Source organism: Ovis canadensis, chromosome 3, assembly GCF_042477335.2.
Source record: "Ovis canadensis isolate MfBH-ARS-UI-01 breed Bighorn chromosome 3, ARS-UI_OviCan_v2, whole genome shotgun sequence".
In the NCBI taxonomy this organism is placed as follows: Eukaryota; Metazoa; Chordata; class Mammalia; order Artiodactyla; family Bovidae; genus Ovis; species Ovis canadensis.
The window spans coordinates 46,671,221-46,686,288 of NC_091247.1; the positions used below are offsets into that span (position 1 = coordinate 46,671,221).

The 15,068-nt window shown below is 35.7% G+C and overlaps 1 protein-coding gene across 4 annotated transcripts in view; it reads left to right on the plus strand.

The window, feature by feature from the left end:
* The window catches only part of XPO1 (exportin 1), a 42,541-nt gene that overhangs the window by 18,589 nt on the left and 8,884 nt on the right, over positions 1-15,068 (plus strand). For all 4 annotated transcript variants that reach the window (XM_069580350.1, XM_069580353.1, XM_069580352.1 and 1 more), the window contains 8 exons: positions 9,118-9,179; positions 9,407-9,451; positions 10,139-10,320; positions 11,636-11,684; positions 11,764-11,883; positions 12,898-13,026; positions 13,668-13,826; positions 14,757-14,954. In XM_069580350.1, coding sequence (XP_069436451.1) covers positions 9,118-9,179; positions 9,407-9,451; positions 10,139-10,320; positions 11,636-11,684; positions 11,764-11,883; positions 12,898-13,026; positions 13,668-13,826; positions 14,757-14,954 — 944 coding nt within the window. The remainder of the gene's footprint in view (positions 1-9,117; positions 9,180-9,406; positions 9,452-10,138; positions 10,321-11,635; positions 11,685-11,763; positions 11,884-12,897; positions 13,027-13,667; positions 13,827-14,756; positions 14,955-15,068) is intronic.

Consider the following 15,068-nt stretch of genomic DNA (forward strand, 5'->3'; position numbering starts at 1 on the left):
CCAAAGCTTGGTATGGTCAGTTTTTTAAAATACTAGCCAGTGTAGCACATATATAATGGCTTCTCACTGTGACTTAGGCTGTTGAGCATCCTACACATCATCTCTGTATGTATATTTAAGTTAATATTGTTAGGCCTATTGAACAGAGATAGTTGTTTCCTTTGTTGGTCATTTTGAAAAGAACTTTTAAGTGTTTGGACTCTTAAGGCCATAGCTTTTAAGCAAATCCATGAGAAATTCTCCCCCCATTCTGGAATGTAATGTGTGAAGTACCAGTCTGATCTCAGATTTAACAAGCACTCTTACTGGTGTATTTTTGCCAGTTTTATAACACGATGGGATAATAAAGCAAACTATTGATTACATTTTATCTGATAACACGATATTTTTTATAGTATTTGTATGTCAGCATCATATGTAATTGACAAAAACTGTTTTCCTACCATTGCTATTTAAGGTATAATAACAATGTGGTCCCCACCCCAATATTTCCTAGTTATGTGGAACTTCGTAAGCGGTCTTTATTTAAGACCTCACAATGCCTAATCCTTACATCACATCGACACAGGAGATGTGAACCTCTGTAGATTTTATTAAAGAGGTTTGGAGGAACTGGTGGTCCAGTGGTTTGACTCCACACTTTCAATACAGGGGGCGTGGGCTTGATCTCTGGTTGGGAAACTAAGATCCCTTAGGCTGACAGGCATGGCCAAAAAATTATTTAAATCCAAAAATTTTTTTTAAAGAGTTGTGGATTTTCTTATGATTATTCTTTTGTTATAGAAAAAAATGTTGAATTTTTAGTAAAATAACTCTTCTGTGATTAAATATACATATTTACCATTTTAAGTGTATGTATGGTTCATTGTCAGTAAGTAAATTCATAGTATCGTGCAACCATCCTTACTATTCATCTCTGGAATTTTTTTGTCATTCCATTTGAAACTATCCATTAAACATTAACTATTATACTCTTCCCAGTCACTGTTAACCATTATTATACTTGTCTTTATGAATTTGCCTATTTGGTAACTCATATGTACAATCATACAATATTTTGTGTCTGCTTTATTTCAATAGCATATGTTGCCAAGGTTAGTCCGTGTTGGAGCATGTATCAATTTCATTCCTTTTTTTAAACACGGAATATTTTATTTTACTTTATCTACCTGTGGGTTGTTTGCAAATATTGTATATTATGAATTTAATAGAATTTTAATTGCTCTATCTCATTAGGAGTTCTTGTTCAGTACTATTTGCAGTTATAAACCCTTTTAAGAAAAATAATAAAGATCCATTCTTAAAACTACTGAACATATCAGCAATAAATTACAGTCTTAATTCCAATTTATAATCTCTAGGGACTCTAGGTTAAGAACCCCTGCTTTTGAATTATTTTTTTCTATTTTTCATTTTGTGGTGTGTTCCCATGAGTATTTCAGTGAATGAGGAATAGGAACATTGTTCTGGATTCCTTTGGATGATAAGGTAAATAGGACATTCCTTTGGATGATAAGGTAAATATTTTAGCGACTCTGTGATTATTGGTGGTGGTTTAAGTGGACAGGTTTGTAATAACAGTATGACATGGGAAAAGCACCTTCCATTCTGGCCAACAGGCACATATAAAGATGCTCAGTATCACTAATTGTTAGAGAAATGAAAATCGAAACTACAGTAAGATATCCCACCACACGCCATCATCAGAAAAGCCTACAAATAATAAATACAGAAGAGGATGTTGAGAAAAAGGAACTATCCTATACTGTTAGAAGGAATGTAAATTGGTTCAGTCACTATGGAGAACAGTATGGAGGGTCCTTAAAAAACTAAAAATAGAGTTACCATATGAGCCAATAATCCAACTCCTGGTCATATATGCAGAAAAGATGAAAACTTATTCAAAAAAATACATGAAACCCAGTGTCCATAGTAGTACTGTTTACAATAGCCAAGACGTTTTTTTGTTCAGTCACTAGGTCGTGTCTGACTCTTTGTGACCCCATGGACTACAGCACACCAGGCTTCCCTCTCCTTCGCCATTTCTGGGACCTTGCTCAAACTCCTGTCCATTGAGTTGGTGATGCCATCCAACCATCTCATCCTCTGTTGTCCCCTTTCCTGCCTTTAATCTTTCCCAGCTTCATAATCTTTTAAATGAGTTGGCTCTTTGCATCAGGTGGCTGAAGTATTAGAGCTTCTGCTTCAGTATCAGTCCTTCCGATGAATGTTTGGGGTTGATTTCCTTGGTATCTCAAGGGACTCTCAGAGTCTTCTCTAGCACTACAATTCGAAAGCATCAAATCTTTTTCAGAGCCAAAGAAAATAAAGTCTGTCATTGTTTCCCTGTTTATTTGCCATGAAATGATGGAACTGGGTGCCATGACTTAGTTTTTTGAATGTCAGTTTTAAGCCAGCTTTTTCATCCTCTTTCACCTTCGTCAAGAGATCAAGAGCCAAAACATGGAAGCAGCCTAAATACCCATGGACAGATGAGTGGGAAAAGAAGTGGGTTGTGTGCATACTCGGTGGAATATTGCCCAGACATAAAAAAGAATGAAATAATGTCATTTGCAGGCACTTGGATAGACCTGGAGATTATCATACTAAGTGAAATAAGTCAGAGGACAGATGTATGTGGAATCTTTAAAAGCAATACAAATGAGCTCATTTAAACAAAGACATAAGAAACAAATTTATGGTTACCTAAGAGTTTGAAAGGGGAGGAGGGATTAATTAGGGATATGTGATCAATAGAAGTAATATTATATATAAAATAACAGACCTACTATGTAGCGCCTGTCTTGTGGTATATTGAGTATCAATAATCTTGTAATAAACTATAATGGAAGAGAATCTGAAAACGTGTATGTTCTTGCTATTTAGTCACTAAGTCACGTCCAACTCTTTTACAACCCCAGGGACGGTGTAACCCACCAGGCACCTCTATCCGTGGGATTTTCCAGGCAAGAATACAGTATTGGGTTGCTATTTTCTTTACCAGGGGATAGTCCCAATCCAGGAATTGAACCCGTGTCTCTTGCACTGGCAGGCGAGTTCTTTTAGCACTGAGCCACCAGGGAAGCCAAAAGTGTATACATGCATGTATGTTATATATAACTGAGTCACTTTGCTATGCATCTGAAAGTAACATTTCTTTTTTTTTTTTTTTTTTTGGAAAAAGTTTCAGTTACACATGGCTTTGATGAAGGGATGTGATTATAGAGTACACATTTAAAGTGAGTTTAGGTATTGCTCAATGGTTTGGACTGGACTGAACTCAATTTTGCCTGGTTGTAGCTTTACTTTTGTGATACTGTGTCAAGGCTCTCCATTTTCTGTGGTGTATGAAAATTAGCCACTATGAAAGCAAGGGATAAGATTCTGCAACTTTTTCACTCCTGTTTTTCTCTCAATGGGTAGAATTCTATACTTGGTTGAAAATATAATGATATTAATGATATAATGATAGTCTGTATCACTGACTAGCTAAGATGCTCATGAACAAACTTACAATTTAAATTTAGAAAGGGCATTTTCCCTCTACGGGAATATGGCACCATTAGTACGTTGTAGTCAGTAAGTTCTCATTTTAAAGGGTTTTAGTGAATCACATTCTGTTAATGCATTTCTTTTACCTTGTCATTAAGTGTCTAATATTTACAAGATATTCCTAGGGGGTATGACTGTTAATATTGCTGTGTAAATAACTTTCAAGATGATATATATAACTATTAAGTCTGATGGGAGTTCAGTTGCTCAGTTGTGTCCAGCCCTTTGTGACCCCATGGACTGCAGCACCCCAGGCCTCCCTGTCCATTGCCAACTCCCGGAGTTGACTCAAACTCATGTCCATTGAGTTGGTGATGCCATCCAACCATCTCATCTTCTCGTCCCCTTCTGCGTTCAATCTTTCCCAGCATCAGGATCTTTTCCAATGAGTCAGTTCTTGTGTCTGGTGGCCAAAGTATTGGAGTTCCAGCTTTAGCATCAGTCCTTTCAAAGAATATTCAGGACTGATTTCCTTTCGGATGGACTGAGTTGGATCTCCTTGCAGTCCAAGGGACTCCCAAAAGTCTTCTCCAACACCACAGCTCAAAAGCACTAATTCTTCAGTGCTCAGCTTTCAGTATTGTCCAACTCTCACATCCATACATGACTACTGGGAAAACTATAGCCTTGACTAGACAGACCTTTGTTGACAAAGTGATGTCTCTGCTTTTTAATATGCTGTCTAGGTTGGTGATAACTTTTTTTCCAAGGAGCATGTGTCTTCTAATTTCATGGCTACAGTCACCATCTGCAGTGATTTTGGAGCCCAAGAAAAGAAAGTCTGTCACAGTTTACATTGCTTCCCCATGTGTTTGCCATGAAGTGATGGGACCAGATGCAATGACCTTAGTTTTCTGAATGTTGAGCTTTAAGCCAACTTTTTCACTTTCCTCTTTCACGTTCATCAAGAGGGATTTTGGTTCCTCTTCACTTTCTGCCGTAAGAGTGGTGTCATCTGCATGTCGGAGGTTATTGATATTTCTCCTGGCAATCTTGATTCCAGCTTGTGTTTCTTCCAGCCCAGCGTTTCTCATGATGTACTCTGCATAGAAGTTAAATAAGCAGGGTGACAATATACAGCCTTGATGTACTCCTTTCCTGACTTGGAACCAGTCTGTTGGTCCATGTCCAGTTCTAACTATTTGCTTCCTGATTTGCATACAGATTTCTCAAGAGGCAGGTCAGGTGGTCTGGTGTGCCCATCTCTTTAAGAATTTTCCAGAGTTTGTTGTGGTCCACACAAAGGCTTTGGCATAGTCAATAAAGCAGAAGTAGATCTTTTTCTGGAACTCTTCGCTTTTTCGATGATCTAGTAGATGTTGGCTGGAGAAGGTGATGGCACCCCACTCCAGTACTCTTCCTGGAAAATCCCATGGACGGAGGAGCCTGGTGGGCTGCACTCCATGGAGTTGCGACGAGTCGGACACCACTGAACGACTTCACTTTCCACTTTCATGCATTGGAGAAGGAAATGGCAACCCACTCCGGTGTTCTTGCCTGAAGAATCCCAGGGGTGGCAGAGCCTGTTGAGCTGCCGTCTGGGGTCGCACAGAATCGGACATGACTGAAGCGACTTAGCAGCAGCAGTAGCAGCGGATGTTGGCAATTTGATCTCTGGTTCCTGTGCCTTTTCTAAAACCAGCTTGAATGTCTGCAAGTTCAGGGTTCACACTGTTGAAGCTTGGCTTGGAGAATTTTGAGCATACTTTACTAGCGTGTGAGATGAGTGCAATGGTGTGGTCGTTTGAGCATTTTTGGAAATTATGTGTACTTAAATCTCACCTTTTTAGCTAGCTAATATTGTTATCAATGTATGAGATAATGTGGATTATTTGGTGTTGCTTTGTTTCTATTTGAAATGATACTGTCAAAGACATTTTTCTTGATATTGAGGAAAATAAAGTTATAAAAGATTAATACCTAAACTCTTGGATAAGGAGCATAAGCTACCCTCATATGCCAAAAGCCACCTTCCAGTGAGTATTTGGGCATTTTTATACTCGTGTACCATATTTTGAAGAAACTGCATGGATGGTCGTTTTTTTTAAAAAAAGTAGTACTTTTCAATAAATGATTTGAAGGTTTATTTTAAAAACTTTGGAGATGAATTTTTTTGTTCCTACTTAGAAGAATGGGATGTAGGGGCTATTGATAGAAGTGTGCTGGATCATTGTAGGAGCCCTTTGAAAGCGTTGGCATAGTAAGCAGTAAGAGCATAATTGTGTTTGTCAGAGGCATACAACGTACATATGAGAACTCTTCAGTGAAGTGTTCTTTGATCTGTTTAATACATATATTTTACAAGTTTTCCTGATTCCCAGGAAAGAGCTTAGAAGACTGCTAGGAGTAGCCTAGTCTCTCCACATTGGCTTTCTGAATAATTGGAGAGAGATAATTTCTGATTAGTATGGTTTTTATTGGATATGAAGTCTTGTAAAGATAGTTCTTGTTGTAAGAAATTTGTTTTATTTATAAAACAATTGAAGAAACTGAAAAAAAAAAAACCTTTTTCCTTCCAACTGGCAGACGAGTTAACTCATTTGGCACAAAGACATGCTGGGAATAAAGGGGTTTTGTTTTTGTCAAGTCTAGGATCGTTTTATGTTAAATCTGAGAAGCTGAGCTTTCTCTGCTCAGCTGTAAACATCTGACTTTTCTACCTTGATATGTGTGACACCATTTATTTATTTATTTATTCTTTTGGCCAAGCCACATGGCTTGCAGAATCTTGGCTCTCAAAAAGGGCCTGAACTGAAGCCATGGCAGTGAAAGCCCAAAATCCTAACCACTAGGCAACCAGGGGATTTCCACCATTTTTTTTTTTAAAGGTGTAATTCACAATTTTAGAACTAGTCTTAACTGACTCCTTTTACTTTTTTCATTTTGGTAAATAATGGGAAGAAATTTGGGGAGGGCATTATGGTACTTAATCATATAAGCTACATAGCAGGAGATTCTAAACACACTGTGCAGCAGTACTTGATGGAAAAGGTTTTTACATGTAGTTTTTAAGTGCCTTGAACGGACACTGATCATTTTAGAGTGATAATTAGTGGTACTAAGTTGACACTTAGTTTGTCTCTGAGATCCTTACAGGTTGAGTGTGTGTGTTTACTACGTATTTCACATTTTTCCGGTTTCATCTTTTAGTCTTTGCTCCATCTTATAGATGAATTTCAGAAGTTTCTGAAAAGAAGTTATTTAGTCGTTAATAGAGTTGTAGGGTCAATCTGATTTTGTTTTCTTCTGAGGCTGAGAGAAGCCTTCATATGGAAGTAGAAATTGTACTACTGTTTCTACTACTGTTTGTACTACTGACCACTACTGTTCCATGTTTTTGCCTGTATTTAGAGGTTTTAGAGTGATGTTTTCTGTTTATTCAGAATGGTTCTTTTTCTTAAATTTTTTTTAGGGGCCTTAATGACAACAATTTATCTAAAGAGCAGGAAGGTCAACAATACAAGAATTGTTTTGATAATGATCTAATGGATATTAAGGACATGAGATTATTGTGTGGGTTATCCTAACTAAGTGACTTCCCTGGTGGCTCAGATGGTAAAGCATCTGCCTACAGTGCAGGAGACCCAAGTTCGATCCCTAGGGTTGGGAAGATCCTCTGGGGAAGGAAATGGCAACCCACTCCAGTACTCTTGCCTGGAAAATCCCATGGACAGAGAAGTGTGGTAGGCTAAGTCCATGGGGTCTCAAAGAGTCGGACATGACTGAGTGACTTCACTTTTTTTTAAATCCTAACTAAGTGGTATGATTTAGCACTCATTTTAAAATAAAACTAGTTCCCCTAGTTCTGGGTGTTTCTTTCTTTCTTCCTTTTTTAAAATCACTTTATTGAATCTAAATCTGATTTTCTTTTGGGTGTCCACAAAGCCTCTTTTTTTTTTTTTCCTTGAAAAAATAATTTTAGACAACAGAAACATTGTCTAAAATGTTGCCCCCATAAGTACAGAATGTACTTACACCTTTTAGTTTTTCCTGCTAACAACTTAGAGACAATTTGTCCTGGAAGTTTTGCCCATTTCTTTCATTTCATTCATTGGGGCTTCCCTGGTGGCTCAGATGGTAAAGAATCCGCCTGCAATGTGGGAGACCTGGGTTCGATCCCTGGGTTGGGAACATCCCCTGGAGTAGGGCATGGCAACCCACTCCAATATTCTTGCCTGGAGAAATCTCCGTGAACAGAGGAGCCTGGTGGGCCACAGTCCATGGGGTCACAAAGAGTCAGACCTGACTGAGTGACAAAGCACAACACAGCATGTTCATTGGTAGATCCTGTCTACAACAGTTATTACTGGGGCCTTTGCCTAGTGTAGAAGTTTTTTAAATGTCAGTAACATAATTTTCACTGGATTTTATGTGTTTGTGTATATATAGTTAAATCTTTGGTAACTGGCAGGCAGTTTTTCAAATGATTCTTATATTGTGAATATTGATAATAAATATTACATTTTCAGTTGATTAATAACCCTTATTATGTGTCTTTATTTTACTTGTGATATTTTTCATCAATTAGGAAAATATTTTTGTAATTCATGCTTTTAAAAGTTTTGCCTTTATTTGGAATGTTGAAATGTCCAGTTCCACCATAACTAATAAAAATTATTTGTTACCAATGAAGGAACCTGTGGGTCAAAGAGTGAATTTAACACTTAACTCATGAAAATTGCTCTATTTGGGTAGTTTTACAATCAAATAGGCATTTTGTTGCCTAGGGTTGGTTATATTTCTGGGTAGCTGTTTCTTATAAATTATCCAGTGGATAATTGGTCAATGGATATTGAGTCCAATGTAGATTTGCTAGATGAGAGTTGGGACACAGTTCTACAAACTTTCATCTGTATTTCTGAAGTTCAGATAGCTTTGAAAATTTGAAAATCTTCATAAAGCATTTGGTGGCAAAAGCTAAATTATTAAGCAGGTGTGAGATTAGTCTTTGTTTTTCATAGGGAGAGATAATTTGTTGGATTAGGAAATCCTGTTTCAGGTCCTTTGGCTATATTAATTTAAGGTGAACAACATTACTTTAAAATTTTGAGGGGATGTATAGTAGATGCCCAGTAAATTCTGAATGGTGCAAATTAAAATGAAAGACGTGAAATGTTAACTGTTGAAAGAGTAGGTAATGCTATAAAGGTATCCTTAATCATATAAATAAAAACTTTCTTTTTAACTTTTTTTCTACATTGTAGAACAAACAAGGTAAAATTACATACAGGATTAGCTTAGTGCTGTAAATAAATCTGACAGGGACTAATATCTGACCTTGTGTTTCTTTAAAGGAATCATAGGTTTCCCCCTTTTTTTTTCCTCTTAATTTAAAAATCACAGCTGGGTATAGTTGGCTATCTAGTATTAAAGAATATCTTAGAAGATAATAATTCATAGTTGTCAAACCAATATTTTGTCATTCTTCACGAAACTGAAAAATTAAAGTAGTAGTATTCATTTTCCCCCATAATGTCATAACTGGTGATGGGATTCAGGTGTATGATCTGATCTTTACTCTTCCCTTTATAGCACGCTATAAAGTTGAATAATTTTTTTTAATAGGAATTAAAAAATACGTTGTGGGCCTCATTATCAAGACATCATCTGACCCAACTTGTGTAGAGGTAAGAGCTTTATTGGAAGCTACTGTGAGAGTGTAAATCATTTAAATATTGGATCTTGATCTTAAACCCACTTCTGTCACAGACATATAGACACATATGCAAATCATTTATGATTGATCTGTAATCACTTTGTTCTTTCTGTGGGGCATGGGTGGGGGGCTGCCTGCAGTTCTTATTGATTATATCAATTTTTTAAAGTCCTTGTTTGAACTTTTTTCTTTTCTTAGAAAGAAAAGGTATATATCGGGAAATTAAATATGATTCTTGTTCAGGTAAGTTTTTACTTGATACATTGTTTTCCCTGAGAATTAGGTGCTTCCCTGAGAATTAGGCTGATAAGTTGAACAAAGTATTCTTTTCTACTTTTATTGATTAACTAAACGTCTTGCAGAGTGGTGATAGTAGTCCTCACAGTGTTTACAATAGTTAGCCCATTGTCTAACATTTAAAGTTATTAATATGCTGTGGTAGTGTTTACAAAGAGTACTACAGTATTTACAAATACTATGAAAACTTCACTTCTTTGGCTCCAATATGGATTGGACTCATTAACAAAATTTTGCCTCATATTGTATGTTTGTTTTCCATGTCAGCTATCTCAGTCTTACTGATTCGTTAAAAAATTGCTTTGAATTCAAGCATCCGTTTAATTGATCTTTATACTTTACCTGTTTTTTAAACTTTCTATATATCTAACTAGAAAATTGTAACTTACCTAACTTCTACAAATATGTACAAAAATCTTCCTGAGAATGGTACATTTAAGACATAGGACTTTGAAGTTTCTAACTCAGTATATTCTGTGTAGAGACTGGCCCATTTCCTGTCTTGATAAAGGGGAACAAAATGAAGGCTGGTTGATGATTTTCTTCTGCTTTTGGTATCACACAATTTCTGTGAAGTTTGTTTATTTGCAGTTGACAAGTGAAATGAAATTAACACTTTCTGTTTTATTTTAGATACTTAAACAGGAGTGGCCAAAACACTGGCCAACTTTTATCAGTGACATTGTTGGAGCAAGTCGGACCAGTGAAAGTCTCTGTCAGAATAATATGGTGATTCTGAAACTCTTGAGTGAAGAAGTATTTGATTTTTCTAGTGGACAGATAACCCAAGTGAAAGCTAAGCATTTAAAAGACAGGCAAGTAATTGTTTTAGAATTTTTAAGCAATTTTTCAAACAATTTCAAGGAATTGGAGGTAGATTATAAATATTTAAGGAACAAGTTAATACATTTTTAATTCTTTTTGACTCCAAGTTTAAATAATGCTCAAATGGCCTAATACTCTAAATTGGGGAGGCTTGAAAAATATGTATGGTATTAAAACAAAGTAACTTCATACATGTTGTGTGGAAAGAATATAGATTAAGAATTCCCAGAATGCTCTTGGGAGTCCGTTTTATATGGTGTCTAGTTAATTATGGATCCAAGGATATGACTTGTGTCCAAATGTCTACAGAATTCTACTGTTCCTACATTTTATCCATTTTCCTATAGTTAACACCAGAAACATGGCAGATTTTATTTTCTTCAACATAGTAATAAAAATGTGTTTAGTCATTATGGAACAAATATTTTACCTTTATGTGTTTAAACTAGCTTCAGAATTTAGAATTTTTTTCTCTGGTTCCGTGTGTAAGCACAGTGGATTAGGGATATCTAACACTGCCTCTCTTCATTTGGAGAGTTTTATTTTAACTGTCTGGATTTAAAAGACTAGATTGAGGGGCATGCCTGGTGGTCCAGTGGTTAAGACTAAGAATTTCCACTTCAGGGAGCACTGGCTTGATCCCTGGTTGGGTAATTAAGATCCTGCATGCCATGCTGCATGACCAAACTAAAAAATTAGTAAAAGACTATGTTAATTGAAATTTTTCAAATAGAGTTTACATAACAACCAAACCTTTAAAGGAAGTTAACGTGCTCTTTATAGGTGAGTTTTAAAAGAATGATATTTACCCATAGTTTTAATAACTCATTTATTTATTTATTTATTTACCTGGTGGCTCAGATGGTAAAGAATCCGCCTGCAATGTTGGACACCTGGGTTTGATCCCTGGGCTGGGAAGATCCTTGGAAGAGGACGCAGCAACCCATTCCAATATTCTTGCCTAGAGAATCCCTATGGACAGAGGATCCTGGCGGGCTACAGTTCATAGGGTTGCAAAGAGTCGGACACAAGTGACTAAGCATGGCACATTTATTTATTTGGCTGTGGCATGTGTGTTCTAGTTCGCTGACCAGGGATCAAAGCCAGGCCCCTTGCATTGGGAAAACAGTGTCTTAGCCACTGGACCACCAGGGAAGTCCCAACTTAATAACTTTTCGATGAAATTATTGATACCTGTGTTTATAAATGGAAGTAACTAGGCTTATAATGGCTGCTGAAATGTTGTTACTCTGTAAATAGTTACAGCATTTCTTCTAAACTGATCACTTTTTTGTTTTTCTTTAGCATGTGCAACGAATTCTCACAAATTTTTCAGCTTTGTCAGTTTGTGATGGTAAGTGTTTGTAATTTGACTTAAAAAAAAATAACTTACTATAGGAAGATGTTAATTGAAAAACATGTTTTTGTTGTAGGAAAATTCCCAAAATGCTCCACTTGTACATGCAACTTTAGAAACGTTGCTCAGATTTCTTAACTGGATTCCGCTTGGGTATATTTTTGAGACCAAGTTAATCAGCACATTAATTTATAAGGTACGTGAACGTGTTTCAGTTATTTTCTTATAAATAAAGTTTGCACAACTATGCTCTTTTGAATAGAAAAACCAATCTGCATTCATAACCATAATCAGTCTTATTTTTCAGAATCTTTTAATACTGTCACTTTACTAGGCAGTCTCTCATATTCTATGTGAACAACTAATAATTTGTTTGAAAGAGCATGTAATGCTTATATAAAGTCTTGTAATTGTTTATCCAGAGATAATCAATTACCACCTGGTTGTATTTTCAGATGTTTTCTAATCAAATGTAATGAATAAATTATGTATTTAATCAAGACCCTCTAAAAGCAGACTGTTACATTTAGGGCTTTGTAGATCAGGACTTGATAGGGTCATATTCTAATGTGAATTTACTATGTTGGAGCCACCATTTTATTGACAGAAAGTTTATTTTAAATTGCTTGCTGCTGTCAACAATACCACAGGAAATGTTGGGTATTTATGTACTTGTCCAGATACTTTGTGCAAATTTTAATACATGTTAAGCATTGGTATGTCCATTTTTAAGGTTTTTGATGCTCATCAGTTGCCACCCACAAACAGGAGGCTACATTTATTCCTTCTCAACAATAAAATAAGAGCCAGTTTCCCTATACCTTTGTTAATCTTAGGTATATTAAGATCTCTTAGGATCTTAAACAGTTATAATATTTTCAGATTATACAGAAAACATATCTTTAAAAGTCATGTAGTAGTTCATGGGGAAAGTTTCTAAGCAACTTCGTGTTTTTCAGATGTCTAAAGACACATCAAAGAAAGCATGGTTTGCTTTTAAAGCATTTACTAGCTGTTGGGTGAATAATGAAATTTCCTTAAAATATAGATACCAAAAACCTGTATCACCATCTATTTGCCTGTTTTCTTTTCCCCCAGTGTTCCTGATTTCTAAATCCTTCATTATTTTTTTAATTGTTAATTTTAAGTGAAGTGTTTCAGGCTATTTAATTTTATGCTCCCTCTCTCCCCTTTCTTTTAATTAAAATAGTTCCTGAATGTTCCAATGTTTCGAAATGTCTCTCTGAAGTGCCTCACTGAGATTGCTGGTGTGAGTGTAAGCCAGTATGAGGAGCAATTTGTAACGCTATTTACGCTGACAATGATGCAGCTAAAACAGGTAATGTAACCCTCTTATTAAACTGACTAAACAATTTTAGTGCCTTAGAAAAAGTTGGATTTCAGTTGAACCATTTCACCACAGCTTAGCATAAATAGATCAGTGCAATTCTGTGTTTATTATATAAAATGAAGGGTAAGCTAGAAATTTTGAGAATCCTTGAAATGTTCTGGGAATGTTTTGATATGTAATTTCTGCAGAATTTAAAGTTTTGGTTACCTGGGGTTTAATATTCTGCCTTTGACCTTTCCATCTTTTAAATTAAAGGAATTGGCTAAGTCCTAGTTTGACTAAGTATATATGAAATTATCTAGAAGGTTAATCATAAAACTACATTGCTACGTAATATATTTGTAATCTGAATCAACTATATATTTGAACATTTTTAATAACACCAAGGTGGGAAAACTGATTTAGGAAAAATTTCAAAGGATTGTCTTTGAGGAAATCTTACTATGCTTTTGATTTAAAAAAAAAGCTAGGACTGAAAGGTACAAAAAGGGATATAATAGACCAAGGCATTTTATTGAAAGATAGCTATTTATTATGTTTTAAAATTCATAAAATGTGATGGAAATTTAGAACTTAAATGTAGTAACTTTGTTGTTATTTTGAAGGCTTATCCATATTTAAATTTGCAGATGCTTCCTCTAAATACCAATATTCGACTTGCATACTCAAATGGAAAGGATGATGAACAGAACTTTATTCAAAATCTCAGTTTGTTTCTCTGCACCTTTCTTAAAGAACATGGTCAACTTATAGAAAAAAGGTTAAATCTCAGGGAAACACTCATGGAGGTAGGCTTTGTGGAGCTTTTGGCTTCTGAAATTAATAATAATTGAAACTGCTTTTGTTCTAAAATTCTTTTGACATACTCTTTGACATATCTTATTGTTTGTCTGCACAATACAATACATGCTCTCAATTCTGGATTCTAGTCAGAAGCCAAGTGTCCTGATTTCTGTGTTCTATTCAATGTCAGATCAGTAATTTATAATGAAAATTAAATTCCAATAAGTGTGCGTATGTGTCATTTCTGAGAGGCAAAGTCTAAAAACCTTATTGTAAAATAGAGGTGTAATAACATACAACTTTCAGGTCGCATGAGTGGCATTTAGTGCATTCACAGTGCTTTCAACCATCTCTCTAGTCTGAAACATTTTGTCATTACCCACAAAGGATAAGGTACCCATTGAAACAAGTCATTCCGTTCTGCTCTTCCCTCCAGTCCCTAGCAACAAGTAATTTGCTTTACAACTCAATGGATTTACCTATTCTAAACCTTTCATATAATTGGAATTATAATGTGTGGACTTCTGTTACTGCTTTCTTTCACTTAACATGTTACCATGTTATATAGCATACGTCAGTACTTCATCCCTTTCATGCCGAATAATATCCCTTTATATGGATATACCTCATTTTTTGTGTCCGTTCATCTGTTGAACATTTGAGTTATTTCTCCCTTTTTGCTATTACCAAATATCGTTTGATGTCCATACTTTTTAACAATCATGTAAGTTTCTTAGCATGTTCTAGGACATGTCAGAAGAAAGTGCACTTTGCTCCTATACAATTTCTATTGTATATTTGATAAATGGTGAAACTTCAGAGTGTACAAAAAGCAATATGAATTTTTATTTCCCATTAACATAGCAAATGGAAAACAGTTTGAGGTTGTTAGTAATGTCTAAGGATTGTTTTAATAGTTTTGGTATTCTGTGTAGGCCCTTCATTATATGTTGTTGGTATCCGAAGTAGAGGAAACTGAAATCTTTAAGATTTGTCTTGAGTACTGGAATCACCTGGCAGCTGAACTCTATAGAGAAAGCCCGTTCTCAACATCTGCCTCTCCGTTGCTATCTGGAAGTCAGCATTTTGATGTTCCTCCTAGGAGACAGCTCTATTTGCCTGTATTGTCCAAGGTAACAACAGTGTGTGGTTGAGTGTGCTTTCTCTGATTTTGGAGGACCAGATGAAAATGCTGGCTTTTATTTTTTGGCTGATTCTATCCAAGCACAATCTGTGAGTTTGTTAGA